Here is a 27,556-nt window from a genome sequence, read left to right on the forward strand (position 1 = left end):
TTGTCAAGGTCTCCTCACTAGGTTCGAAGCAAACCCCTCTGATAACGTCCACGCGGACGCGGACGGTTCTTGGTATGAGACTGGTCTCCTCACCTCCTTGTGTATGCTTGATTGAGCCTAATGTACAAAACACTAATTGTTACACGACTCAACGTCAACATGAATTTAGCTGACTATTTGCGGACTGCACTTGACTCACCGACCGACGTCGATGGAGTTTCTCAATCATGTCCAGGTCATGCCGCTTCTTCATACGTGCCGCAGCTGCAGGCGCGACACCGTCCGCCCAACTGATCTCTCCCGGATCATTGAGAAGTGCTGGGTACTGCGCCTGACGGTCATCCCCAGCCCAGTCAAGTCGATCAACATCGCGCCCAAACCTGCACTTGCCAGTGCGGCCTTCTGCTTCCCAGTCCTCGCCGCTTTGACCGCGTGGAAGTCCTTGGTGACGATCATGATGTTCGAGCGGCGCAGATCGCCGAAGACGAGGCCCAAGCGGTGCAGCTCCTCCACCGCGAGCTTCACGTCGCGCATGACGCCCGGAGGTAGCTCTTCACCGTTAAACTGGTGGTGCGCGTCGCGGCCCTCGACAAATTCCATTATAACCATATTGACGCGCCCACGGACCTGGGCGCAGAAGTATAGCTTCGGTGCGAGGCCGATATCGGCAAGCGTGCGGTGAGCGCGCTCGATGTACGCCTCGCAGAACTTAACGCGCACGAGTTTGCGGTTGAACGTGACGCGGAAGAGGGATTGTCGGTAGTTGTCGGTTCCCCGACCCTAGTGATGTCGAACAGATGTTCGATATGGTCGAAGATCGCGCTCTCGCGTTCCGACTCCGAGTGGTATATGTTCGTCGCAGAAAGAACTTTGCCGTCGCAGCCACACGGTCACAGTCCGGCTGTGCCTCTCGCAGATCGTACAACACATTTTTGAGCTTAGCGAAGGCGCTATCGTAAAGGACGATCGGCGAACTGCGACAATTTTCGGGTCATCCATTGTAGATGGGGTGCTCCTCCTGTTCGTACCTGAATGCCGTGACATTAGGACGGGGACAGTGCATCGCGTGCGTTCTTGACAGCGGCCAGGTGGGCTGCCACATGTGACTCCCCTTAATAGTAGTCTGAACGAGTGCAGTACACAATCGCAAGGAAACTACTCACTAGGTATCCTAAGAACAAAGTGAAACTCATCTTCCTCACACGTAGCAAGCTGAGATATAGATTATGTGTTCTTGAGTGTTGTGAGCTGGCTTTCACATTCGCGTACGCGATCGAGAAGGGTATTGAGTGGACGTTTGGGCAAGCCGGATGACTGACAAGAAGAGTGGGGTTACCAAGTAGACGAGCTGGAGCTCGTCGAAGGCGATGTTGCCTTTGTCAAAAGAGCTCGAGTACGGTGCCCAGATAGCCTTGATGATGTCTTCGACAGAAGCACTGTTATACTGAAAAGATCAGTGGGGTCAAGGGAGAAGATGAAGAGGCGGCCCACGCTCCATGGCAAGTTGGTGTCCGCACGTACAATGTATAAGTGACTCGGATTCAGTTGGAACCAAGTTGGAACACCTTCGGAATTCCCTCTTGCGACAAGCAAGGTCACGGAGATGACGGCAGGCTAGTGACTAATGTGGTAAAATATTCGGCATGACCATCCCTTCTTCTCGCGGTTTCTGCAAAGGTTTAGAACAAAATTGGCAGACGGTCATCTTTGAAAATTTGACGGTCAGCACAGGTATTCGGAACAAGTTATGGACAACATGCCAACGTTGGCAAAACGATGCTGAGAGCAAGCAGCTGAGGTAAATTCCGGCGGAGGAGCGGAGTTATTTTCGGCATACGTGCCGCGCCACACGCAAATCTGAGCTGTTGCTTGACCGCGACGGCACGAGACGAGACGGTGAGCTCGTTCTCTGGTCGCTCACCTCGGCGACGACAACTTCACGTCCAAACTGGCGGATCTTCAGGCGAGTACCCTACTTCTTGTCTATCTGGATTTACCTTACAGTCTGTGTATCACTAGCCTGCCATGCAGCCCTCCGAGTATGAGATCCAGCAGGAGGTCGAAGCTCTCCGTGATATCAGACGGCGTTCGACTGCGGGTGGACCTGGCTCCCTCATCTTGGATCCTGATTTACCCAACGCTTCATCTCCTACCTCCCCTGTGGGCTATTGGACGCCTACAGATGACTCCAGCAGCAGCTCTAATGAGGACAGCAGCGAAAGCAGCCATGTCAACGCCCAGGACGATCCATTCCATCTCTTCTGGGTACCAGCGCGCCTACATCCCGAGATCGCACCCGCTGAATTTCGCGCGTTCCTCAAAGAGCATGCCCGCGCACCTGTGGACGAAGTGGGCGTCCTCGGGCGCTCTAGTACGATCAGCTCATCAAACAGCCTGAGCAGAAAGAAATCCATGCTGAGCAGGCAGTACAAACCTTCGGCGAACGATGGCGTGGAAGACGAGAAGGTCATCCCCATCCGACGGAACCGAACGAGCGTATATGCAAATTCCGGACCGCAGCTGACAATCAATGACCTACAGAAGCTGGAGGAGCTGGCAGAGGAGGCGTCGCAGAGTGATGATTCGTCACGATTGAGGAGCGTGCTAAGGAGGAGCCTCAGTCTGAACGTCGCTCCGTCAGGTATTTTCCGTCCTCTGTTACTTCTGCGAGCCCGGTTGTGTTGACCGTGCGCGCGCAGTCATCGACCAGATGGATGACATGCCGGACATGGGCGATGATGCAGATTCTCCGATTATCGTGCCCCGCCCCGGTCAAATCCTACGTCGTGCAGCGCGCACCAAAATCAGGAAGCCCGGCCAGACTGGGGAGGGTGCGCATCGTTTCACAACGACGCGCAGCCGGCGCAAATCCGTAACCCGTTCGGGGACTCTACCTCCTGAAGAATCACGCACGTCGAGCGACATGTCGTCGAGCGATCATGGCGAGGGCGACCTCAGTCTCCCCGAGCTCAGTTGGAAGACAGAGATACCAGAAGTTCCCGAGGTCCCGCCATTACCTCGACCAGAATCATATAGTGAGGAGTCTTCGATCTACGATGCATACGCCACGGATGATTCTGAGGACGTGGAACCTTTCACTTTGGTTACAACTCCAGAGCCTGCGCCCACATTCGTTTTACCTCCACCTGTCGTCATTCCTTCCCCCTCGCATGTCCTAGAGCCTGTGCCCGAGGCTATCTCCGAATCCACATTATCGCCCATCCTCCACCATCCTCAGCCCCAGCGCGTTGTCCCTCCCGTATCCGCACCGACCGTGCCACAACGGTCTCCGTCACCCGAACCTCCTTCATCTGCGCGTACAAATGAGAGTGTTACTCAACCTCGTGAAAGTACTTCATCATCTCGCCCATCTTACGTTCCTTCACCGAGTGCGTCCGAGCAGCGGCGAGAGAAGGACAAGAAAGGATTGTTTGGTAAATGGGGCGGTGATAAAGGTGGAAAGAAACACCACAAAGACAAGGAGATTCGAGATCGCGACAAGGAAAAGGAGAGCGGCTTCTTTGGTTCGCTGTTCGGGGCCAAGAAGAAGCAGGAGGAGTCTCCGCCGTCTCTTGGCATCAGTACCAATGGACGGGAGACAGCAGCAGCACTCCTCGGTGCGTCCAAATCGTCCAAGAACTACGTTCCTCCACCCTCGCCGCAGCTCGCCAATGCTTATGCACGGTATCCCATTCACGTCGAGCGGGCGATCTACCGACTGAGCCATATCAAGCTCGCGAATCCGCGCCGACCATTGTATGAGCAGGTTCTAATCAGCAATCTGATGTTCTGGTATCTGGGCATTATCAACAAGCAACAGCAGCAGAATCAGCCACAACCGAACGGAACTCCAGCACAAACGGCGGGCACTGCGGCTGAGGATGAACAGAGCGAGCGGGATCAGAAGGAGCGGGAAGAACGAGAGCGCGGAGAGAAAGAACGGCTAGAGAAGGAACAGGCAGAGCAGAAGAAAGAATCACGTCGGGGCAGCCTCACCAAATCGCCTGGCGGTGGTTCTCCTGTTCCTGGAGCGCGAAGAGCAGAAATACCCGTACGAGGTCCACAGTACGAGATGCAGCATCGAGTTATGGAACAGGAATATGGGTACGGGGCACCAGGCAACGTACCTGGCATTACTCCCTCCATGGCTCGCCCGTTGTCTGCCCCGGTAGGGGCCAATGGCTCAATGCTTGGATACCCAGCAGCATCTTCCAGTAGAACATCCTCGAGTGCGCCGTCTCCGTATTCTGTACAATTGGTCCAGCCACAGCCACAGACCCCAAATAACCGGTACTATGATATGTCGCAGAGTCGCCAATACCCCACGATGGTGACAGGTACACCGCAGCTCCCACCTGGTGCGATGTCGCCTGCCGCCGTTGAGCAGACATGGCTGTCTTCAACTGGCTCCGCTCCGTCGGTCGCTCGAAATCATACCTCATCCTCACCTCCACCACGGGCCACGTCTCCACCATCTTTATCTGCGCAATCGAGTCCACGGCGTACGCGATCGCCTCCAGCTGGGAACAGGTACACACCCGCGCAGGAGAAGCAACCATATAGCGGTCAAAGAGTACCTGGCCGTTCGTTGTCTGCCTCTGCAGTCCCGCCTGTGCCGCCGATGCCACAGATAAATGGGAAAGTGAAGAAAGGTGCCAGTGCTCACGCAGTGGTGCAGCACCGGCACGGCAGCGAGGACGAGGATGTCCCGCTGGCTGTGTGGCAGCAACAACAACGACGAAAGTAGCCAACATGGTTCGTTTCTGATCATAATGTCTCTGTGTGCTCTCCTTTTATTTCACTTCACTCATCTAGATATCCCTGCAATTTATATTGTTTCGGGCTGTACTACGACTACCCCTGCGCCTTTACCCCGCACCTCCATCGGACCATGCCTGCCCTTCCGTAGCTTCCCACTGACACGCGCTGCCGTCCGGCGCTGTATACATGAGGACATTTCGGATGCTACACGACTCTGCCTTACATTAGGGTTTGCATTATTACAAATTCTTACGCAGCCTGTATGTTCTGTATTTGCAGTTGCATGGACACCTAGACCCCACCATTTGACGGTACTTGATAATTCATTTTCTGGTGAGCTTTCTATGGGCATCGCGCGACGATCGCGCACCAACTTTACACGCAGTCGGGCTCGCACGATCTGAGTATACTTCATCTTGTAACCACTGCCAGCCGGATAACGATTCGAGCAACCTACCGCTCTAATTAAGCGGCGACGATTGCTCCGAATGCATCTCTAACGCTACCTGAAATCTGAACCCAGAATCTCTATGTTTTCCTCGTTGCACGCGACCGCGCCGAGGATTCTGGCAGCACGAAGTGCTCGACGCTCTCTTCAGCGAGTGCAATGGTTCTCTGACAGTGTCGCACATGAGGAGAGCGATATAGTCATCGTCGGTGGGGGACCAGCTGGGCTTGCACTGGCGAGCGCGCTCGGTGCGTATTCTGCACGTAGCATTTGTCCAATGGCTGTGACATCCGTGTAGGTGCTTCCAAGGCCGTCCAACATGGCTTACGAGTCACTCTTGTTGAAGCTGGTGACCTCTCCAAGGTCCGAGAATGGTCCCCTCCACCCGGCACGTTCTCCAATAGGGTCAGTTCAATCACGAACGCATCGCAAGCTTTTCTCCAAGGTATGTTCGCAACTTAGTAGCCGCATTCGCGTCGCTCAACAGAAGTTGCGCGAAGATATTGGTGTGTGGCCGCATGTCGAAGCGGAGCGAACATGCCCCGTAGAGGAGATGCAGGTGGGTCCACTCTCTGGCCTGTACCTCTCGGACTTGATTTAGATGGTGGACAGGTATGGGACGGCCTGTCGGATGCACGAATCACATTTGACGCGCCGGAACGTTCTGCGTTCTCCGGACTGGCTCGCATTACGGAGAATCTGAACCTGCAACGTGCACTCCTACGCCGTCTTTCGACTGTGCCTTCAGTGCAGCTACTTGACAAGGTCAAGGTACAAGCTATCCAGAGGGAGGAAAGACAGGGTGGCGATTGGCCCTTGGTCCACCTGTCTGATGGTCGCATCCTTCGCGCGAGACTGCTGGTGAGCCTGCATCATGCTCAAACGCGTGAACAATGACACTCATGAACGTAGGTCGGCGCTGATGGATTTAATTCTCCCGTGCGTGCGTATGCAGGGATACAATCTTACGGATGGGCGTACGATACACACGCCATTGTGGCAACACTTTTCCACGCCCCTCGCACAGCGTTTGAGCCCACAAATACTGTCGCATACCAGCGATTCCTCCCCACTGGGCCCATTGCATTCCTGCCACTATCTCCGACCGCATCTTCCCTCGTCTGGTCTACGAAGCCGCATCTCGCACGCGCACTGAAGGCCGCAGACCCAATCGTACTGGCAAGTTTAATAAACGCGGCCTTCCGCCTCCCCGAGGTGTCGCTGCGATATTTGCATGCCCAGATCCTTGAATCTCAGGAGAATGGTACTTTGTTGTCACCACAACAAGTACAGGAAGAAATTGTCTGGCGCGAGCGCTCGCATAACATCGACCCACGCTCGGCATATTCTTCGTCAGCACCATCCGTCACAGCTGCTACGGGAGTCCCGCCTGCCGATGCGGATGTGCTACCGCCGTTGGTCACATCTATTCAGCCAGGGACGATCGCGTCTTTCCCGCTAAAATTTAGCCACGCTGACACCTACATCGGCGAAGGCGCTGGTGCGCGCACCGTCCTTGTTGGAGATGCTGCACACACCGTCCATCCGCTCGCGGGACAGGGCCTCAACTTGGGCCTTGCAGACGTCGAGACACTATCGCGGCACATCCAAGAAGCAGTCTCGCTCGGTGGCGATATCGGTGGGTCCATAAGTATCGTATCCGACTCAGACACACAATTGATCGTCTGCAATTCCCGCAGGCTCATACACCGTGCTCCAACCATACGTGCGAGAACGGTATTTCGAGAATCACAAGATGCTGGCAGCCATGGATAAGCTGCACAAGCTCTATGCGCAGACTGCGGCGCCCATCGTGTGGGCGCGCTCCGTTGGCGTGGAGGTGCTGAACGAGCTTGATACCATCAAAGCTGCAATGATGGTGTCCGCAGGAAGCGCTGGGCCCTCCGCAAGAACTTCTGGATGGAGCCTTGCTGTAGGCGGCGTCGAGCGCTTCGCACGTACAGTGGATAGTACCCGACGCGTTGCTGATGGCGTTGCTGGTTTGGTTGGGGCTGGTGTACAGGGCTTGTTGAAGCAGATGACCCCTCGAGGGTAATAGGTAAATGTCGATATGCTCGTCACCAGCAAGCTGAATCCTACAATGTTCTTGTGGAAAGCATGACGAATTAAGGTCTGTTTGTAACAAAAAAGTAGGTACAGCTCACCTCCTGCTGTCAGCTATTTGTGAGACAATATTCAACTTCTCTTTAACTGTACCTTGGGCCGCTCGAGTTGTCCTAATGGCAATAATCAAGTGTCTCTAATTAACTATCCTTTCGAGAAGGATCCATGTTCTCACCGTATACTGGTCTCAAGCATGAGCCAGGCTATCCTTCATATCCTCCACCAGAGACTGAAGCCTGCAGTCAATGACATGTGTTCATTCTCAGAGGTGCCCAAGACACATATCCTGTACACCTTCGAAATGAACACAGGCATATGACTGAGATTGATCACAGGTTTACAGAAATGCTTGGTCTGATGATGCTGCACAAATATTGCATTGTGTACCCTGCATGTTCTGCCTTGCATCCCTGCTGCATGGTTGATATACAGATTCTCACATATGCATATAGTTCCCATCATCTCAGCACAAGAGTGACAAACTAGACTGGCATATAGTTCACCGAAATGTACCTGGGGTAGCATCTTCTGCTATGCTATGTCCCCAGCCATATGCTCCTAATGAAATGCTTGCCATGTTGTAGACACTTTCTCTCATGGTACTTCAAGAAGGGAATTGGCAAGGGATATAATGTAAATGTGCAGCATTATCAACCCACTGTTGCATCTGGTGTCCCATCAGCCCTTCAACAGCAGGGAGGTCTGATAACAATTCACATGTACACAAGCTGCATGATGCCCTCCCATCTGACCAGTGCCAGAGGTGGTGGTAGTCTTCCAAATTCATAGCTTGCTTCTGGGCCTCAACCATCTTGTGCCCTGATGCCTGTGTTGCCACTCTTCAAAGGATGCTATAAAAGTCTTGATGTATATCTTGGACTCATCATTGGATATGATCCCCAATAGGTGAAATGCTTCTGCCTGTGCATGAATATCCAGGAGTTGGTAGAGCCTGCATGACCATGAGACCAAGTCAATGTAGGTAATAGGTACTGGGGGTACACACTGCCTAATACTAGACCTGGTATGCCAGTGAATGGTATAATTTCAACTGGGACCAAGTTGACATGTTTTGCAGTAGAAGGCAAGACCGGTGGAGCGGTTGCTTGAGGAGTACTGTCCTGCTTTCCACATATCCCATATCTCCTTCCAGAATAACACCTTTCTGTGGTTGCTGTCAGGATTCACAGCCCAGTACTCATGAGTTGTGCAACTCACCATGGAGAGTGTGCAATCTGTACTGGTTATGATACAAGAATTGGATGTTTCTTGAAACTGCCTGGACATTGTAACTGCAGTGTCTTCCTGAAAGCAAGCCTCGTTGAGACATACATATCCACCGGAGAGGGGAAAAAGCCTGGATGCTAAAGGTGCATAGGTGTGTCAGTCAAGAGTAGGTCATACAGGTAGCAAGAAAGTGACCTTGAGACTTCTCGGTGTAGATTAGACTGTGGGCTCGGAACAGGACTCCGGGCCCATACTCAATGAGGCTTGCTGGCTCCAACGATGCTCAACTACAGCCATGGCATCAATGAGATATGATATGATGACGAAGCACAGACAACTCACTGCTCTCGCTCGGTCGCATGGATCTCAACGCTGGATGAGTAACACAAGTATGCCATGCCGTGTGAATGTATTCTTCGGTGTGGAAGACGGTGAACGCCATATTATGAATAGGACGGCTAAAAATAGCAAAGACGACGGGTTCGAATGAGGAGAGGAAAAGTGAGATGGTGTGCGGAGGTATCGACCGTCGAGCTCTTATATACCCTGCTCCTGTACCAGGCTCGAACAATGATGTCCCATGATGTCAAAGAATAGCCGGCAGGAGAAGATTGCGGCACAAAGGAACTCGCAGAATAGCACAAACCAAATCCGTTCCGCAAGGTAATCCGGGGCACCGCATATCGGACTGGAGCACAAGGTAGCTTCGGGTGGTACAAATTAAACCTGCGGTCCCGCCGCTGTGGAAGATATGGCTGCGGCGTGCGTAAGAGGGGAAATTCCGGAAAATCATCGAAAGGGATAACATTCAACTCCCCTTTCTTCTCGAAAGACAGCATCAGGAAATTCTGCCACAGGTTCCATGCCGTCAAGAACATGGCAAAAAGGCTTCTTGCGCCACTGCACACCGACGGCGACGTACAATGGAGAGGGAACCAACCGGAGACATGCAACGCGAGCTGCAAAACGGAAGAGTTGACAAACCAGACACTGTAGGAAACACACGCATGCCAATTGTGCGAAGGTATACAACGCGTCTCTCTGCACAAAGTGTGGAACCTGGAAGAAATGAGGTCAACCCGCCACTTGTCGGTGTACTACTTACATCATGCAAGCGGGGCCGGGAGCATTCTCCAAGCGCGCCTCAAACTTTGTCAGTGGTCTCTGCGTCGAAATAACGCTATCTCTATTTCAAACTTGCACGTAGCGTATCACACGAGAGGGTTCTGGTATTCGCGGTCTGTGCGTGGACGGAAGTTTGAGGCCGGATCGTTCGTCCAATGGCTCGTATACCTCAGGGGGTTTGTACTCATGCTGTACTCATGTTCTATTCAGAGGCAAATTGACCATTGGAGAGAACTCTTCGGGCGCAGTATTGAGTGGATATAGCCATACCTCTTGCAGAGTATATAACTGTCCGCGTCGAGTCGACATTCACTCGAGCTCCCAGCTCGCCCGCCATGTTCCCAGTGCGTCTACCGTCGATATGGAAGCGATTCACGTCCACTATCATTTCCCGGACCCCTCCTCCTAAAGCACACCACCATGCCGCCATCCCAGACTCCGTCTTTCCAGCAGGTTATGTCGTTACCGGCCTGCACTGCGGCATCAAGAAGAACCCAGAGCAGCTCGACCTCGCCCTCATCCAGTCAATATCACCCCAACCCGCCGCCGCTGCGGCGTGCTTCACACGCAATGCGTTCAAGGCGGCGCCAGTAGTCGTGTCTGAGGCGGTGTTGCGCCGCGGCGACGGGCGCGTCCGCGCGATCGTCATTAACAGCGGCTGCGCGAATGCAGTTACGGGCAAGCAGGGTACGGAGGACGCGTGGGCAATGGTGCGCGCGACAGACGCGCTCGACGAGGAGCACGCCGGGGACGGCGCGACGGTGGTCATGTCCACGGGCGTGATAGGGCAGACGCTGCCCATCGCCAAGGTCCTCGCGGGCATCCAGTCGCAAGCGCTGTCCACGCCGACGCGCAACCTCGGCTCGACGTTCGAGGCCTGGGAGCGCGCCGCCCGCGCGTTCATGACGACGGACACGTTCCCCAAGCTTCGTGCGCGCAATTTTATCGTCGGCGGGCGGGAGTACCACATGGCGGGCATGGACAAGGGCGCGGGCATGATCCATCCCGACATGGGCCCGCCGCGTGTGGCGTCGACACCAGCAGGGTCTCCGTCTCCGTCCTCGCCCTCGTCGTCGTCTCCCGCTGGGCAGCTCCACGCTACGCTCCTCGGCTGTATCCTCACCGACGCCCCCGTCTCGCCGCGCAGCCTGCAGTCCGCGCTGACGTACGCGGTCGACCGGAGCTTCAACTCGATCAGCGTCGACGGCGACATGTCCACGAACGACACGATCATCGCCCTCGCAAATGGCGCCGCGGCCGCGGACGCGCACGAGATCGACGAGGAGCACAACAGGGGCGAGTACGAGGCCTTCCGGGACGAACTTACCGCGTTCGCGGCGGAGCTCGCGCAGCTGGTCGTGCGCGACGGTGAGGGCGCGACGAAGTTTGTTACGGTGTCTGTTGAGGTACGTTGCAGATGTCTGTGGCACTGAATGATCACAACGACGCCTTCCCAGGGAGCTGCGACCTATGCCGATGCGCACAACGTCGCATCCCGGATCTCTACGTCAGCGCTAGTCAAGACCGCCCTATACGGCGAGGATGCAAAGTGGGTACCGTCATTACCGTTTCGTCTGACAAGATGCTCAAACGACTGGGTAGCTGGGGTCGCATTTTGGCAGCCACGGGCTCTGTCCCGCTCTCTGTCCCATTAGACCCCGCCCGCGTCACTGTCTCGTTTGTTCCAGCCGATGGCTCAGCACCTCTACCCCTACTCGTTAACGGTGAGCCAGAAAACGTGGACGAAGTTCGCGCAAAAGAGATCGTCAGCGCAGAGGATCTCCAGATCAAGGTAGAGCTGGGCCTCGGGTTCGAAGCTGCAAAGTACTGGACGTGTGACCTCAGCTACGTGCGTGTCGTTGCCCACATCCTCCACAACAAATACTGACCCTTGATTCAGGAATATGTCAGAATCAATGGCGACTACAGAAGCTAAGTAACGTATGAGATGTGTCAGTATGACTTGTGAATGCTGGAAATACCGTCCGTGTGAATCAGATGGGGGGAATGAAACGAGAGCTGCTGGTAACCTAAACTCCAAAATGTCCGACGCCCTAGGCCAACGAGCCAGCGTGCGCATGCCAAAGCCCTAAGCAGATGTTGGTCATTTCCACACCAACTTCCCGTTCTCGTCGACGAAGGCGGTCATGCCTCCGCTCGTGGTTTTGCCCGAATTGCTGTACTGCTCCGCGATCTTGGCGCGCTCGAGCTCCCGCTTGTGCAGCGCCAGGCGCGCCTGCCGCTCCTCCTCCGCATCTACCTTGGCGGACTTCTGCGCCTCGCGCCGCGCGGCATTTTGTCGCTGCTTCTTCGTCATTGTTTCAAGCGCTGTATGCGGGGGCAACTGCTGAGAGGTGCCGGGGCTCTTGTTGGTTTCTACAGTCAATTGTGAATACGAGAATGAAAAGTTAGATGTGCATGATACTCACTTGACCGACCACGGCCCTTCACGATGCCCCAACCGCCGTCGTCCTCGCCGTCTGCATCGTCTGCAGTCCCCCGCGAGTCATCCACGTCCTCGTAGTCGGCCCACGAGAACCCTGCCGCAGGCTTCTCGTCTGGCCCGGGCTGGATTCGCACCACTGTCGCCATCGTAGGATGGTCGGGCGTCTCGAGCATACTGCAATTACCGTTAGAATCCCACCAGCGTCAGAAACAGATCTCGAAGACGACGAGCAAACAACTCACTCGTCAACGCCCGTCCTTCGCGACTTCGGCTGGACCTTCTCGGCGAGCGTCCGTCGCCGCTCGCGCCCAGGGACCTCGTCCTCTGTGCGATCCGCAACAAGCGATGAGGTACTCGTCGTAATCCCCGCATCGCTGGTCGATACCTCCAGCTGTACACCCGTCCCGGCCTCTGCACCCTCTTCTATCTTCGGTGCCTGCTGCGGTGTGTTCCGCCTGCGCGTCTCCACGCGCGTCCACTGTTCCTCTGCGCCGACAGGGATAGAAGGCGCCCTTGCCCCCGTTTTCTTCGCCTTCGAACCCAACGGACGCACGGGCGCGGAGACGTTGGACTCCGGCGCGGTGGCGGAGGACTCGGACAGCGTATCAACGGGTACGGTCCGCCCACCGCCGACGGGCGTACTCGCCTTCTTCCCCTTCTTCTTCTTCGCCTTCGCAGGTTTCGAGGACGGCTCGGTCTCCGGAGCGGTCGAGGGGGGCTCGAAGTCGCCTGGGATGACGGTCGGGAAGGATACGACTGTGGGGCTCGCCTCAGCTACGTCCTCGGGCGCCGCGCCCGCCTTTTTCTTCTTCTTCTTCGCTTTGTTAACTCCTGTTGCGGAATCGGCGTCTGCTGGGGGCGGCGGCAGGGGCTTGGTGTACAGCGCATAGCCGTACGCGGCGCCTGCGACGACCAACGCCGCGAGAGCAGCGTGGGGAGAAAGAAGGCTTTGCGCGTTGCCCATTTCGCTAGGTGTCAAATAACGTGAAGAGAATATACGGCGAGCGTTGAGTGAGAGCAGTAGTTACGGTTCCGCGGATATGGTACTGGTGACCACGATGCTGCTGGCGATGGCAGGATTTGGCAGATAAATATAAAAAATTATCTGTTGCTTGGTAGCAGCAAGGAACGTTTCTGCGATGTCCTGTGGTTCAGAACGGAGAGAGAGACAGGGACATAAAATTCCAATGAGTGGACTGAGGGTGAGCGTCACGGGACCCTCGCGAAGAGTTTTGCACGTGATGAATAGGCACGCGTCAACACGTCCAAACAACGCGTCTAAATGATTAAATTTCAATTTGTTTGTCCCGAGACTTTCGATGGGCATACAGAGTCCCAACTGAGCTTCGGTTGAACGAAAGCCATGGAGAAAACCGTATAAGAGACAGCGAACGGGGAATTCGGCGTGAGAGGGTTTCATCCGCCACAAACGACGAGGTGATATTTATCCCGAGGACCACGAAAAGGTCCGCACCTGGACGGATGCCCCTGCTGCAGGCTCTGTCCACCGTCGAGAAAAAGGTTGAAGTAGTAAAAGGGGAAGGGGAAGGTTGGTTTCGCGCGATTGTCGAGCGCGAACGATAAAGGAGCGAGGGGATCGTAGCAAAAGAGTGACGAAAGTGAAGATGGCAATTAAAATGGTTTCGACAGTGCGCCGGTAGTGAGCGCGTTGCCTTGTACATTCTCATTAATTGCGTTGATGGTCGCCAATGTCTAGAGGTTATCGCCACCAGTCGATGTCGCCCATGCCAGTCGCCACGGCCATAACATCGCCGTCGGAACGTATTGTCTTCTGTTCTTGCGTTATAAAATGTTGCGGCCGTTTTTTTGTTCTTCTTGTTATTTTTGTTCTTGTGATAGCTGGAGAAATTTATGTGTCGGGGAGGGGTGTTGATCGAGGGAAGCAAAAGAGCGCCCCATCGCCGCTTGCGACAGGCCCAGCAGCTGTGCTCAGCGGAGAATTTTTTGCGTGAAAACATGCACTTTGCCGTTCACGTTCATCCACGAAATCATCCATAAATGGTAGGTAAAATGGGGCACTGCCAGAGCAATACACCATCAGATGAAAGGCGAACTTGGCTGTTGCTTGACACTTGATACCCAGTGGAAAACGCGTCTTGCGAGGTCGCAGCAAGTCGCACGAGGTCGTGGCTGTGACCAGCTGCGAGAATGTGGACTATATGCGATCTCGAGCGAGCCCAATCAAATGTGGTCGCAGGCTAGCACGGTGCCAAGCAGGAGAATCGAGGGATTTCGCATCTAATCGAATTTTAAGCCGCTGTATAATAGTTGTATTGTCGTGATTTAATACACTGTGACTACACTCGACGTCGTGTGAGCACCCTCGCCGTCGTGCGAGCTCCCGCGACATCGCGCGATCTACTTCGACCTGCTCCGCGCCCGCTCCCACGCCCGCTCCCACGCCCGCTCCCACGCCCGCTCCCACGCCCGCTCCCACGCCTGCCCCCGCGCCCGCGCCCCTGCGCACCCCTGCCCATGCACGCTCGCCCACCCCCGCCTGTGCACGTACCCGCGCCCGCACACTGGCATGCAACCTAACTAACCTAACCCCTTCCGGAACCTACAATGGCATCAGCACGGAAGGACATGCTGTGAACACACCGGCGATGCCATACCTCAGAAGCTGCGGCATCAGTCCGTACGAAACACTGAGGTAATCGAGCGTCTCCGGCTTGCGCTCCGTGAGCTGCTGCAGCAGTGGTGGCATCGCCGTGGCTGTGCGGATCGTGGGCTTATCTGTGAGCAGCGATGTCGACCGCGGTGATACGAGACTGTCACGACGTAGGGGCAATCAGATGTTCAAGCAGAACACGTACAAATGGGCAAGATATCAACACAGCAGCAACGAGCAGAACACCCGTCACACAAAGATTCAAAAGCGCGGAATCGACCAATGTTGACACAGAGTTTTAGAAGACGAACACCGTCGGTGGGTCACATTTTCACTCTTTAAATCTGTCGAGCATTTGTAGGCTCGCAGCGCACAACGAGGCGAGAATCCACCGAGTACTGGGGAGCTGGAGACACCAAGTGTTTCGATCTAAACCACGAACGGAGATTAGCCTGCGGTCATCAACTGATGAATAGTACGTACACAGGATAGACCTTTCAATAAGGAAACACTTTCAGGTGCCTCGGAGACTCCAGTCTCGTGAAATCGCAGAGGAGTCGCAATGCCTGGCCCAGAAACTGTCGCCGTACCTCGTCAATCCGCGGTTCAAGCCGTCCATGATTGCTTGCTTGCAGATGTTCCCCTCGAGCGCCACCTGGATCACGACAAGCAGCTCTGGGAGAGTACTTTCGTAGTCCTTGATGGGCGGGAGAAATACAAACAGGTGGTGCAAGAAGTCAATGCGGGACGGTGGCTGCAGGAAAGTGACCCAATGAGTACTTGATTGTTTACGAGAGTGGTGTCGACTCGGTGTGGGAGCTGCAACGAGTCTCAGTGAATGTGCATACCTGAGGGATGGGGTAAACCGGACAGCTCGCTTGCTCGATGGTGCTTGATGCCTACAGGATGGGCACTCATGCCGCAACGGTCGCGAAGATGACTGGCCATGGAGGACGCGTGTACCCGCTGCGCGCGGGAGGCGGATAGTGTTTCCGAGAAAGCCGGAGCGCTCGTTAATGAAATAGCTATCGATCGCTTTCTCAGCTTTCTCAGCTCCCCCACGTGCCAAATTTCTAGTGACACGCTCTTAATTTCATTTAATTTATTTAATTTCCGGCAGACCCTACCACTATAAGGAGACTGCCAATACGACACGCTCTTCTTGCGCTCTTCATCCCAGAGTTGTGCAGACGTGCGCCGCAGATGTACTCTGTTTTAAACATCGAAGATGTCGCAAGGTGAAAGCACATTTGGCAGACAAGTGATTCCCTTTCCGGTCAAATCCTCAAATCACGGAGGCCGGATAAGGCAATCCAAGTTTAGGAACGCGCGTCGCCTCCGCCGAGAGTCAGAATCGTTCTCTGATTTACACTGTCACATTATTTCACAATGCTTGGTTCATTCAAATCCTTAAAGAAACTCCTGAGTGGAAGCTCGGCAACTGATAAGTAAGTGTTATTTTGACAGCCAGTTTCCGTCTCATTGTTTTGAAAGGCTCTGCAGTGCATACTGCGACCCGGAGCGCTGATGGGTGTGGGTAGAGATAACAACGAAGTGCGGTATGATCGAAAGGACGCCGGGAACAGGAACACGGACTCCATCCATTTCCATGATCCACTGAACAATCAGTAGAGAAAACGGATGCGAACCCTCTCAATTTTCAGAAACCCCGATACTGAGGCCTGAGGCCTGAGGAGTTGGACGGATTACGAATTTTTCTGAGAGGGCCAGATGGTCCCGCCACAGTGACACGTCAGCTTCCGCTACCGTTCAGGCGGGTGCAGCGGGAGCTCTGGCCTCTCTGCTTCTGGTTGGCGTGCTACTTTTAGGGGCTACGGGGATCGACGTCACTTTCCGCGGAAGAGCCAACCAACGAAAGCTGTTTCCGAGAAATGCGGTATCGGTCTTCGGCCAAGGCTGATATTGCCAAGACAAGCGGTGCAAGACGCCTGCGTCATCTAGCGGAACGACGTGCAAACCGCCTTACGCTGATACCTCCGCGGTCTTACGAATCAAGGGCCCTCGCTGCAGGCACTAGTCGCTGCGGCAAGGCTGCGGACGGCAGCGGAGCCTCCACAGTGTATGTCCACTGTAACGTATTTATATAATCCTGACTACCAGGATGCACGATAATACCCATCATTCGTTCTGCTCTACATGTCTAGTCCGCAGTCAACTATCATCGAGGAACCCCCACCTTTGTCCGCTTCTGAGGTCGTCGAACCTAGGACGAAGAAGGGTTCTGCCTTCTGGTTGTCCTTCGTCGCAATCACCGCCTCTACTTTCCTAAGTGCGCTTGATCTCACCGCCGTCTCCACTGCACTCCCGACTATAACCAATGACCTCCACGGCGGAAACGACTTCTCTTGGGTCGGTTCCGCGTATGCCCTCACCAGCACGGCCTTTCTCCCCTTGTCCGGTGGACTGGCGGATATCTTCGGTCGCAGACCTGTCATGTTGATTTCCATCGCAGTTTTTTCCTTGGGCAGTGCGTTGTCGGGGGCTTCGCAGAGCATGGCAATGCTTATTGGCGCGCGAGGTATGCAACACGCTAGTGATACAAATTTGATGCTCACAGTATGCAATAAAACCAGCCGTTCAGGGTATCGGCGGTGGCGGGATTCTCAACTTGACCGAGATCATCGTCTCCGACCTTGTACCTCTTGCCGAACGCGGAACGTACCAAGGCTTCATTGGTTTAACCTGGGCTTTTGCTAGCGCCATCGGTCCTCCAATTGTAAGTATGGTTTTCTGCTCGCAGGATAATCGTGAAATTTATCGACGGCTTCAGGGAGGAGCTCTTGCCCAGAAGGCGTCATGGAGGTGGATCTTTTGTAAGTCGTCCAACCGCTGCTAGTATCCCAGCGAGACTTTCCTAATGCTCTCCCGAAATAGTCATCAATCTACCACTCACAGGAGTCTCTTTCACCCTCGTGGTCATATTCTTACGCGTCCGTACTCCGCATGGATCTATCAAGCAGAAGCTGTCGCGTATTGACTGGATGTCAGTATTCTCGTCCTCTTGTTCACGCGACAACAACTAACGCACTACAGAGGCAACGTGATTATCATGGCCGGCTCTACGCTCGTCGTCATTGCTCTCACCTGGGGCGGTATCGCCTACCCATGGAACTCTGCTCGAGTCCTGGCGATGTTGATTATTGGGCTCGCGCTCATTGGCGTCTTCTTCGTGTATGAAGCCAAAGTGCCTGCGAAACCTACCATTCCATGGGACGTTGTCAACAATCGAACGAGCCTTGGCGGGTATGTCCATGTTTTCGCACTCTGCGGATGCGTCATGCCGACATCTCCCTTCAGATTTCTCATGACATTCTTCCACGGAATCACTAGCATCACTATCATCTGTGAGTCAGCTCAAGTCTTGTATGTTTGTGCGTGCCTGACAAAAATCTGCCCTTGAAAGACTATCTGCCCGTGTTTTTCCAAGCGTGTCTCGGCGCAGATCCTATCCGTTCTGGAATTGACATGTTCCCGAGTGCACTAGTTATCGCGCCATTCGCCGTCATCGCTGGCGTGGTGGTCGTAGTAACGAACACTTACCGTCCAATCAACCTCGCAGGATGGGTGTTCAGCGTCGTCGGATTTGGTACATTGTCACTGCTCAGGGCGACCAACAGCACCTCGCGTTGGGTCGGATATCAAATCCTCGCTGCCGCGGGTACTGGGATCCTGGTGAGTAGAATGGGATGAATTGATGGGCCATCCGTTCACGGACATCGCACAGTTCTCATCCACCGTTTTCCCAACGTTGGCGCCTCTGCCCGTCGAGCGGACAGCAGGCGCACTGGCGTTCTTCGCGTTCTGCCGCGCGTTCGCTCAGGTGAAGCGCATCATTTCGATAGATAATATATGCAAATCTGCTCATGCATCGAACACAGACCTGGGGCATCGCCATCGCTGGCACAATCCTGCAGAACGAATTGAAAAAGAAGTTACCGGCCGCCTTCGTTGCCCAATTTCCACAGGGGTCCGAAATCGCGTACGCCGCCATCCCGCAGATCGGCTCGCTTTCTGAACCGCTCCGGTCTGAGGTGCGCGCTGCCTTCGCAACAAGTATGAGTGTTATCTGGAAGACGATGATTGGCATCGCGGGCCTGGGGCTTCTGTCAGTCTTCATCCTCAAGGAGATCCCCATGAGACAGAGCACGGACGTCAATTTCGGTCTAAACGATAACAAGAAGCAGATTACTGACGAGGAGAAGACAGCCGCGTCGTCGGATGTGGCGACTGTCAACCGAGACGTATAGCTGAACACCTACTGATGGATAGATAGGATTTGTAGCTACAGTATTCACTCGCCACGACCTTAGCCGCTCGCCGTGAGTAATTAATTAGCCTTAGCATTACGTGTAGGAACAAGTGCATTGCAATTGACGAGTCTAACATTCATACGGTACCAAACCTCGGGAAGGTGCCCAACGGAGAATTATACTGCTACAACCATTCTTGAAAGCAACAAAGCATGTGGATGCGAAAATCACGAAGAACGTCAAGCGGCGACATTTGAGTAGGATGGTGGACCTGCACGTCAAAATAAATGTCAGTTCCAAAATCAGGATAATTGGATGAAAGTACTAACGAACCTGGAGAGCGACTGGAACTCTGCAGCACATTGACGAGACTCGTCTTCTCGTCATCAGCGAGATTATCAACTAGCCGGACCAAAGCGTCCAACGTGGCTTTGCGATCTATGTGTGCGAGTGCCAACATCCTCCGCATCAGGTGATCAGCCTTCAGCTGTGCAATGGTAGCCGTTAAATCTAATGCCTCAAGGGTCTCCGCGACTACACGACGGTCTGTCGTAGCACTGATGCCGGCCAGGGACTCCAACAGACGAGATCGATATTCAGAGGATGAATCCGGGCTTGCTTCGGCTAGCTGCGCCATCGCAGCAGAACGAGCGATCTTCGCGCGCACTGCCCAATAGAATCGCCTTCGTGCGTCTTTCCAGACCATCGGCGTTGCACAACCTTTCGCTTCCATACGCCCGGTGCGGCTACGGAAAGTCAGAATGGTACTCCCAAACAGTCAAGTACACTCACTCATGAAGATCTGCGTATAGAAGAGCGATCTGCTTGTAAGTGGGTTGCAAGAGCGACTCTCTGTCAGACATAGCGTCAAGAGCGGCTGTGCGCTCCTCCTCCTCCTTCGTAGAATCTGCGCTATCTTTTTTGAGCGAAGCATACGTGGAATCCATCCGTTCCATGAGCTTTAGGATCTTATCACGACGCATCTTGATCTCAACAATACCCTCCGGCTCAAGGACACCGGCGCGAGCGTCGACATCAGCGTACATCTCCATTTGCTCAGAGTTGATGGAGGGGTCGAGCACTACCCAGGCGCCACCACGTAATTCGCCATTGGGAACAATGTAGACGAACACTGGCTGCTTGTAGCTCGACAGACCATCGACGATTTTCGAGCCTTGCTTCAGAATTTCATCATACATGTCCTGCTGCCCACCGGAGAACCCACGCCAGTTGGCGAAAACGATCAGCGGTAAGCCTTCCCGGTTGAAATCGAAGATGGCCTGAGCAGTCTTGTAAGCTGAGTTCGGGTACCAAACTTGGCCGGCCTCCATGATACGCTGCTCGAACGAAGTAGGATTGGCAGGGTCAGCAGGAGTCACACGCTCGATGGTGCGCGTCTCAACCGCAATGACACCCATGGGGATGCCTCCAAGACGAGCACGTCCGACGACAACTGTCTGAGCCCAACCACTCAACGTCTCCTGGAACGAACCCTTGTCGAAGAAGCCAGACATCCACTCTGAAGTAGACTCGTCTGTCTTGCCTCCAATGAACCACCTCGGATCGTATGGGCCCTTGGGTGGGGTGTAGGCGATATCGCGGTCCCATGAGTCAACTGAATCGAGAATGGGTAGGGGTCCACCTTTAACCTCAGGCACATACGACAACCACTCAAGGATGTGCGTAGCACCTTCCAAGTCACTACTCGCGGTAAGATGGGAGACACCGTTTTTGTACATGATCTGGGTACCACCAAGCTGCAGATTGGACGTGTAGACCTCACGTCCAAGGACCTTATTCAGAGCAGGGGCACCAGTGAGGATGATTGGTTGACCTTCCACCTGGACAGCGCGTTCACCAAGACGAACGAGATAGGCGCCGATACCGACGGAACGGGCGGTAACGAGTGTGATTGTGAAGATATCGTCGTACGCACGAGAGGTTTCACCAGCAATCAAACCTGATCCTTTCAAGCATTCAACACCAAGACCATCTTGAAGGCCGATAATGTCGGTGATCTTATGACGAACTTCGCCATCGACCTCAATCTCGACCGTGCGCACAGCACCCGCAGCCTTTTCTTGCAACTTGAGGAAACTCTCGTGTGTGAGGTAGAGATAGTCGAAGCCCTTCTCTGGATGATTTGGGTCGTTCCAAGCACATGAGAACATATTCATCGCTTCTTCACCCAAGCCGATACGAGCACCTGAGTTCGCAGAAAGGTAAATGCGAGGCAGACCATGTTCGCGTGCATATTGCGAGGCCAGATAGAAGAACTGGTCCTCCTGAGGTCCGAAGGAACCAATCTTGTATGTGATATCGTTGGCGATCACAACGACACGACGACCACTTTGATACTCGGGCGTCCGCATGGTGAAGACCCATCCTACCATACCACAGGTATTGTTGCCCGGCGCTCGGTCGACTTCCTGCAATTGATCGTTCTCATCTAAGACGAGTTCTTTGGGCTCCAGCACCCTCTTGGGCAACGACAGGGAAGGGTTGCGATCGCGAGCTTTAACCCACACGTTGCTCAAGGCTTTTGAGAAGAGATCGGGGAAGTCGTAAGCATAGGTAGTACCAATGAGGTGGGCCTGGTAGCGCTTCGGTTGCAACGACTCCTTAGTGGGGTATGGTTGGTGGACGGGCTGCAGATGGAGAGGGCCTTTCTCGCCAATCGACTTGAGGATTGTGATACCCTTGTCAGTCGTGATCTCTTGATACCCGTGGTAGTTGACAATGAAGCCTGACACGTTCTCTATGATACAGCGGATCGGGGTTACATTGCCCTCGCTGTCCTCCAGAACCATGCGAATCTCAGACGCGGTGACATGTAGACGCCATAGCCTCTTGCCATGTCGCTCGATGAAGCCGGAGATAGCTGTGAGCACGTCCTCATAGGTGACTGGAAGATTGTAGATGAAGTTCATGAAGATGTGATTCATATCGGCATTCTTGTATTGAGCCGACACAACCACCAACGCGTCCAGAATACTTGTGACAAGGCGATCTGTCTCAGAGATCAGGTATTGAGCTGTATTAATGTCGCCCTTGATACGACCTGGCCGCACCAAAGCCCGAATGAAGAATCTGCTGTCCAACTGGTTCTCGCGAGCGACTGCGTGGTAAATATGTATCTGCTTGCTCTCGGTAAAGCATGGCGTGAGGTTGTAATTCGACAACCGAGTAAGTTCCAACTGGAACGCGAGGGCAGGTTCAATGTGACGAATTGCCTGCTCTTCCTCCCAAGAGGATCCCACATCGCGGAACGTGAAGTAGAGCGGGTATAGTCCTGGTTTGCACAAGAGGACCGAAGCACGGCGGATGCCGCGGCGGGCCAAAATGTCCTTCCTCTCGTTCACCAATGCGTGAATATTTTGATACCATGTATCCTCCGACATGTCATCAGTAGGGTTGAAGATGCGCAACGCCATGTTCAGCACGTTAGGCGACTGGTCGTTGTCGCCGTAGCGTTGGCGGTACTCGTGGATATCGAACAAGGGCAACGCGCCGGCAACCTTATCGAATCCCCGCGAAAGGGCTGCAAAGTTGGGGAAGGATGCAATGGCACCATGTCGCAGGGGCTGCTTCTGGTGTCGAGCGATCATGTACGTAAGGTCACTCACTGAGGCTTGTCTGCGTGACTGCTCACTACAGTTGCGTTGAATCAGCACTATCTGAGCGTCTAGTCTGTGGAAAGGGGGCTCACAGATGAGGCGTGGTAGGAGGCGAGTGGGACTGAGGGAGGTTGAATCGCCAAGTCACGACGTTTGGACCATCACCGTCGTCCAGACCATCGCCTTCCTCGTAGTCGACGGAAAGCAACGTGTAAGCCTTGTACGCACGCCTTACGTAGACCTCAAATGCAGCTGCATTAATAGTTCAGCTATGTAACGTTTAGAAAGTATGAATTACATACCAAGTGTGACCCATGGGTCAGCGTAGTTGAAGAATGTCGGCAAGACATCGTACACGGTATGTCTGGAATCAATGAGCTCCCTCAGTACGTCCGCAGATGGCGTCCTGACGGAATGGGTTAGATAGAGTTTCCTTGGGGTGAGCCATGAGTCTTACTTGATTCCGCTTCCCTGCTCTCCATAGAAGCTGTTCGTAACAGAAGCGTTGAGGATGCCCTCCATTTGTACCTTGCGGTCATCATATGATGGCATCTGGCACGAAATGAGCACCTCGCGAGCCTTCAGAGCAACCTGCGCAGACGATCTACGGTAATATTATTATGCCACCATCTCAGCTTTGGACCACCTTCAGGACGTACCTAGCCTCGAGTGCAGCGAGCCCTTGCAAGACTTGATGGAGTTTACTCTCTGGGTTGGACACTGACGAAGAATGACCTTTGATATGATCCAAGATCATCATGATGAGTCGTCCCTTACGATGCGCCATGATGTGGCTAAGGACCAGCGACACGACTTTGTCGAGATCATCCTTGTGTTGTTCTCGGAGTGTAAGCACGCGTGCCTCGATGCTGCCTCCGAACAGCTTCTCCGCCTCTTCGTAACGAGCCAGCAGCCCAGCAACCATGCTGGTTTCATGAGCCTTCAATCCACCCTGATAACGATCCACAATATCGAACAACGGGCCCAGCTGTGTGCGGAACATGGGCCGATCTTGTGCGCGGATGTTGTCCTCCATGAAATGTTCGAGAAGTCTCTTAATCCGGACGCCGGGGAACTCAGCTGCGTCTCCCTTCGCATGTGCGGTCTCGATTGCCGCACGAACAGCCTCTTCTAACTTGGTCGGCATACGTCCCGACAGGGATGACAGAATGGCCAAGACCTCAGAGAAAGGAAGCTCGGGGTTCTCTAGAACTGCGACAAAGTCCTTGAATGTCGCCGCCATGATAGCTTGGTTATCGAAACCGTCCAAGATGTCGTTCAAGATGTTAAGGTAATAGCGGAGGCGCTGGTGAGGCTTGTTGCCGATGACGCTTGGAGTACCTAGAGCTGGAAGCAGACCCTCAAAAGGCTTCGCGTGCCTGACACGGGCAGGGTCGTCGAGGGTAAGGATACCAAGAATGTCGCCAGGTTCAAGGCTAATTCCTGGTTGCTTCACGAACTGCACAATACCATCCTCGGAAGCGACCAAAGGCATGTACATCTTCATAACCTGCAGAGTGACGGTTCAGTTGAAGAATGGAAGACGCGTGAATGATAATAAATACCTCAATCTCGGCATAGGGTTCTCCAGCACCAATGTGGTCGCCACTGTCGACCAAGAAACGGACAAGCTTCCCAGGACTAGGGCTCCTAAGCTGAGTGGGATCGTTCTCTTGCTCAATCAGGCAGGTCTTGGAGTCGACCATCAGTCTCAGAGCGCCCACATCTTCTCTCCAATAGATGGAGTGACTCTTCCCGTCCAGGGAGACCAGCAAGCCACCATCTGCCAAAGGGCGAGCGCCCACCAACGTGCGACCACCGTTCAAATACAACGTCCATGTAGTGAGGGAAGAAGGTGTTGCTGTGAAAGAGTACCGCACGTTATCGTAAATGAAGTCGATGCCGAAGACTGTCTTCAAGATGTCACGAGACGGTACCTGACCTTTGTCCAAGATACGCTTGTACTCAGACCATGACGCCTCAGACGCCATATGAGCCTTCGTCACGGCACCACAGATCACAGCCAGACTAGTATCTGGGCGTTCTGCCGTCAGCTTGCCACTGATGAGCGAGTCCAACCAGCCAGTAGTAATCGTGTTCTCCTCGAATGCCTGCAGCTCAAGAAGCTTGATGAGATATTCGACAGTGGTACGGAAATCACCGCGAATGCTGAGCTCCTTCAGGGCAACGACCATGTTCTTACGACTCTCCCCGCGATCCTCGCCGTAGGCAAAAATGTGTCCAAACTGAGAGTCAGCAAACTCGTGCAGACCGCCAGTAGAACCGACAGAGAAGTAGCCCCAGACGTTGGTGCTTGACCGGAAATTGAGCTCTTGCAGCGATCCAGACGATGGCTTGAATCCAGCATCAGGATTTTCGGCTGTGATACGCACGGCAACAACGTGACCTTTCGGCTGAGGCTTCCTCTGCACCTGGCTCGAGTCGGGGTTCTTCATATCAAAGTCGATCTCAGACGTCCCGTTCGGTGCTACGCCATAGAGCTGCCGAATGTGCCGAATACGGTGGAGCGGAATACCCATCGCGACCTGGAGCTGTGCTGCAGGTAAATTCACTCCGGAGACCATCTCCGTCGTCGGATGCTCGACCTGCAGACGAGGGTTCAACTCGAGGAAGTGGAAGACGTCCTCTGCATGGCTGTATAGGTCTGACCGCAGTGCATCGCGTCAGTGCCAAGCCTTGTTGCTTTCAAGAAAAAGAACAATTCACACTCAACGGTTCCGGCACTGACGTAGCCCACGAGCTTGGCCAAGCGCACAGCAGCACGCTCCATTTCTTCAAACGTATCGTGCTTCGCAATCGTTACCGGCGCTTCTTCAATGATCTTCTGGTGACGGCGCTGCACCGAACAGTCACGACCGAACAGAGAAATAGCGTTGCCATACTGATCGGCGAGAAGCTGCACTTCCAGATGCCGAGCCTGCCCAGCAAGCTTCATAATGAAGATGGGAGAACCTACGAGTAGTGGGTTCGATGACGAAAGCAAGCCAAACGCCGCCGAACATACCTGGGATCTCACCAGCGACCGCGGTAAACGCGTTCTTGAATCCTTCCGGAGCCGCGACCATACGTATACCCTTGCCTCCACCGCCCTCGCTAGCTTTGATCATCACGGGATACCCGATCTGCTCCGCCTTCGCCTTCCCATCCTCGACCGTCGTCACGCACGCCTGCTGATACGCGTCGTCTGGCACGGTAACGAAGCCCTGCTCGGACAGCGTCGTCTTCGTAATTCCCGACCCAGACCACGCCATGGTGGGCACGTCAGCACTCTGCGCGACGATCGTACTGGAAATCTTGTCGCCGAGACTTCTCATGGCGCTCCCCGGTGGTCCAATGAAGACGATCTTGTTCGCCGCCAGGCTTTCCGGCAGACGCGGATTCTCCGACGCGTGACCCCACCCTGCCCAGACGGCGTGCACGCCCGCACGTTCTGCGACATCGACGATCAAGTCAACGTTCGCGTAGTTGTTGTTGTTCGTCCCTCCTGGCACCTCGACGTACCGATCGGCCATACGAATGTATTCCGCGTTCACCTTCAAGTCTTCGGGGGTCGCCAAGACGGTGAACTCGACTGCGCGCTCCGTCCCAAATGTCTCGTAACTCCATTGTCTAATAGAGCGAATTTCTTTGACAGCAGCAATACCTAAAAGAAGTGCTTCGTTAGTAGGAAACTGATGCTCACGCTCACGAACGGACCGTTGTTGGCAATCAGAACCTGAAAAGGCGCATATAGTCAGCACTGACGCCTAAACTTGGGAGAGCGAAACAAGCTATGAGCGATTCACAGCTCCGTGCCTTGCAAATGCGAACGACTAAGATGGCGCTTTCGCCATTTAGCGCCCCGAGTATACCCCGACTCAGGCCAGTCATCATCACTTAAGACGCGTGATAAATGCGGAGGAAAACTCAGGTCCGCTACCAGACGACTCGCAGGCCTGTCCACTTTAGCCTGACACGCGTAGTTCATCCTTCAGCGCGACGCGATCGCAGAACCATTCCGGACAATGGTGATGATCGAGACCGAATGTGAGGATAACAAGATCGAAGTCGGTTCACGAGAACGCGTCCATCGCGTAAACTGCACCTTCAACGCGTTTCACAAAAAATAAGACTCACTTTTGTGATAACGGTATGGCCTCCGTGACTCTTCACGAAGTCAGAAACATTGCCAGAGGGTGCTCTCTCTAGGGTATTTCCGCCTAATTTGGTAGAGTCATGTGGCTGAGCGCGCGATGAGAATTGTCGTCGACTTACCGATGAATTGGGCAACTTTCGCGTGGTCATACGCAGACATCGCTGTCTACAGCCCAGGGTTCTAACGTGGGCAATGACGGGGAAGATGGTGGTCAGAGAGAAGGAGTGCAAACTTAAGGTAAGATGCTGCCTCCCCAACAAGTCGTTGATTACGTAAGTGGCAGGACTGGGGCAAAAGGAATGGGGACCCGAGTGACAGACAGCTTGAACTCCAGCGTCTTATTTAATGTCAAGGAATATTCATGTCGTACGTAGCGAAACATCGACATTGCAATTGTGTGGTGAAGGTACCTATTTCGGTTGAGGTCTGAAGTTCGCCAGCTAAGGGTGGGTCACGATCAATCAACTGCACGCCGGCGTGAGACCGAGTCCCGAGAACTCAGAGTCAGACTAGCGTCAACAGACATCCCATGCCAGTCCCTATGCAGGTATGTTCATATCCTGTAGTCGTATATTGCTACCTCAAGACCCCGCGTGTCGAAATCTAAATATTAGTGCATGTCACCATTCCGTCACAACAGCCATCCTTCGAAGTTGAAGTTCGAACAGTCCGTCTTGAGAGGTAAGACTTCAAAAAGGAGGCCTGGCATGAGCTTTCCTTCAGACAGCGGTCGCTTTTCAACGATCTAA

The 27,556-nt window shown here is 54.0% G+C and overlaps 8 protein-coding genes across 8 annotated transcripts; 4 read left to right on the forward strand and 4 right to left on the reverse strand.

Annotated features, from left to right (window-relative positions):
* Positions 1-249: 249 nt before the first annotated feature.
* SCP_0901530 (hypothetical protein) lies at positions 250-1,193 on the reverse strand (the record flags this gene model as incomplete). Its single annotated transcript, XM_027761386.1, has 4 exons — positions 250-780; positions 887-974; positions 1,029-1,111; positions 1,164-1,193. The coding sequence occupies 4 exons, from the start codon at positions 1,191-1,193 to the stop codon at positions 250-252; spliced, it is 732 nt and encodes a 243-aa protein (XP_027617187.1).
* Positions 1,194-2,025: 832 nt separating this feature from the next.
* SCP_0901540 (hypothetical protein) lies at positions 2,026-4,747 on the forward strand (the record flags this gene model as incomplete). Its single annotated transcript, XM_027761387.1, has 2 exons — positions 2,026-2,641; positions 2,700-4,747. The coding sequence occupies 2 exons, from the start codon at positions 2,026-2,028 to the stop codon at positions 4,745-4,747; spliced, it is 2,664 nt and encodes an 887-aa protein (XP_027617188.1).
* Positions 4,748-5,291: 544 nt separating this feature from the next.
* Positions 5,292-7,265, forward strand: SCP_0901550 (Ubiquinone biosynthesis monooxygenase COQ6, mitochondrial; the record flags this gene model as incomplete). The annotated part of the gene is made up of 6 exons (XM_027761388.1): positions 5,292-5,457; positions 5,508-5,654; positions 5,710-5,768; positions 5,822-6,070; positions 6,122-6,848; positions 6,910-7,265. 6 exons carry the CDS (start codon positions 5,292-5,294, stop codon positions 7,263-7,265), a joined length of 1,704 nt encoding a protein of 567 aa, XP_027617189.1.
* A 919-nt stretch (positions 7,266-8,184) lies between these two features.
* Positions 8,185-9,002, reverse strand: SCP_0901560 (hypothetical protein; the record flags this gene model as incomplete). The annotated part of the gene is made up of 6 exons (XM_027761389.1): positions 8,185-8,285; positions 8,340-8,498; positions 8,552-8,697; positions 8,756-8,762; positions 8,815-8,847; positions 8,903-9,002. The coding sequence occupies 6 exons, from the start codon at positions 9,000-9,002 to the stop codon at positions 8,185-8,187; spliced, it is 546 nt and encodes a 181-aa protein (XP_027617190.1).
* Positions 9,003-10,020: 1,018 nt separating this feature from the next.
* On the forward strand, positions 10,021-11,621 carry SCP_0901570 (Arginine biosynthesis bifunctional protein ArgJ, mitochondrial; the record flags this gene model as incomplete). Its single annotated transcript, XM_027761390.1, has 4 exons — positions 10,021-11,091; positions 11,143-11,234; positions 11,288-11,534; positions 11,586-11,621. The coding sequence occupies 4 exons, from the start codon at positions 10,021-10,023 to the stop codon at positions 11,619-11,621; spliced, it is 1,446 nt and encodes a 481-aa protein (XP_027617191.1).
* A 168-nt stretch (positions 11,622-11,789) lies between these two features.
* Positions 11,790-13,095, reverse strand: SCP_0901580 (hypothetical protein; the record flags this gene model as incomplete). Its single annotated transcript, XM_027761391.1, has 3 exons — positions 11,790-12,061; positions 12,115-12,305; positions 12,374-13,095. The coding sequence occupies 3 exons, from the start codon at positions 13,093-13,095 to the stop codon at positions 11,790-11,792; spliced, it is 1,185 nt and encodes a 394-aa protein (XP_027617192.1).
* A 3,825-nt stretch (positions 13,096-16,920) lies between these two features.
* Positions 16,921-19,031, forward strand: SCP_0901590 (Efflux pump FUS6; the record flags this gene model as incomplete). The annotated part of the gene is made up of 9 exons (XM_027761392.1): positions 16,921-17,302; positions 17,358-17,500; positions 17,555-17,597; positions 17,659-17,767; positions 17,818-18,027; positions 18,082-18,128; positions 18,188-18,456; positions 18,509-18,604; positions 18,663-19,031. 9 exons carry the CDS (start codon positions 16,921-16,923, stop codon positions 19,029-19,031), a joined length of 1,668 nt encoding a protein of 555 aa, XP_027617193.1.
* Positions 19,032-19,273: 242 nt separating this feature from the next.
* Positions 19,274-26,966, reverse strand: SCP_0901600 (Acetyl-CoA carboxylase; the record flags this gene model as incomplete). The annotated part of the gene is made up of 13 exons (XM_027761393.1): positions 19,274-19,305; positions 19,368-19,780; positions 19,827-22,685; positions 22,744-22,903; positions 22,954-23,057; positions 23,109-23,255; positions 23,311-24,161; positions 24,217-25,316; positions 25,379-25,624; positions 25,677-26,315; positions 26,369-26,387; positions 26,789-26,871; positions 26,927-26,966. 13 exons carry the CDS (start codon positions 26,964-26,966, stop codon positions 19,274-19,276), a joined length of 6,693 nt encoding a protein of 2,230 aa, XP_027617194.1.
* Between the last annotated feature and the right edge of the window lie 590 nt (positions 26,967-27,556).

This window comes from Sparassis crispa, assembly GCF_003851025.1.
Source record: "Sparassis crispa DNA, contig_000008F, whole genome shotgun sequence".
Classification (NCBI taxonomy): Eukaryota; Fungi; Basidiomycota; class Agaricomycetes; order Polyporales; family Sparassidaceae; genus Sparassis; species Sparassis crispa.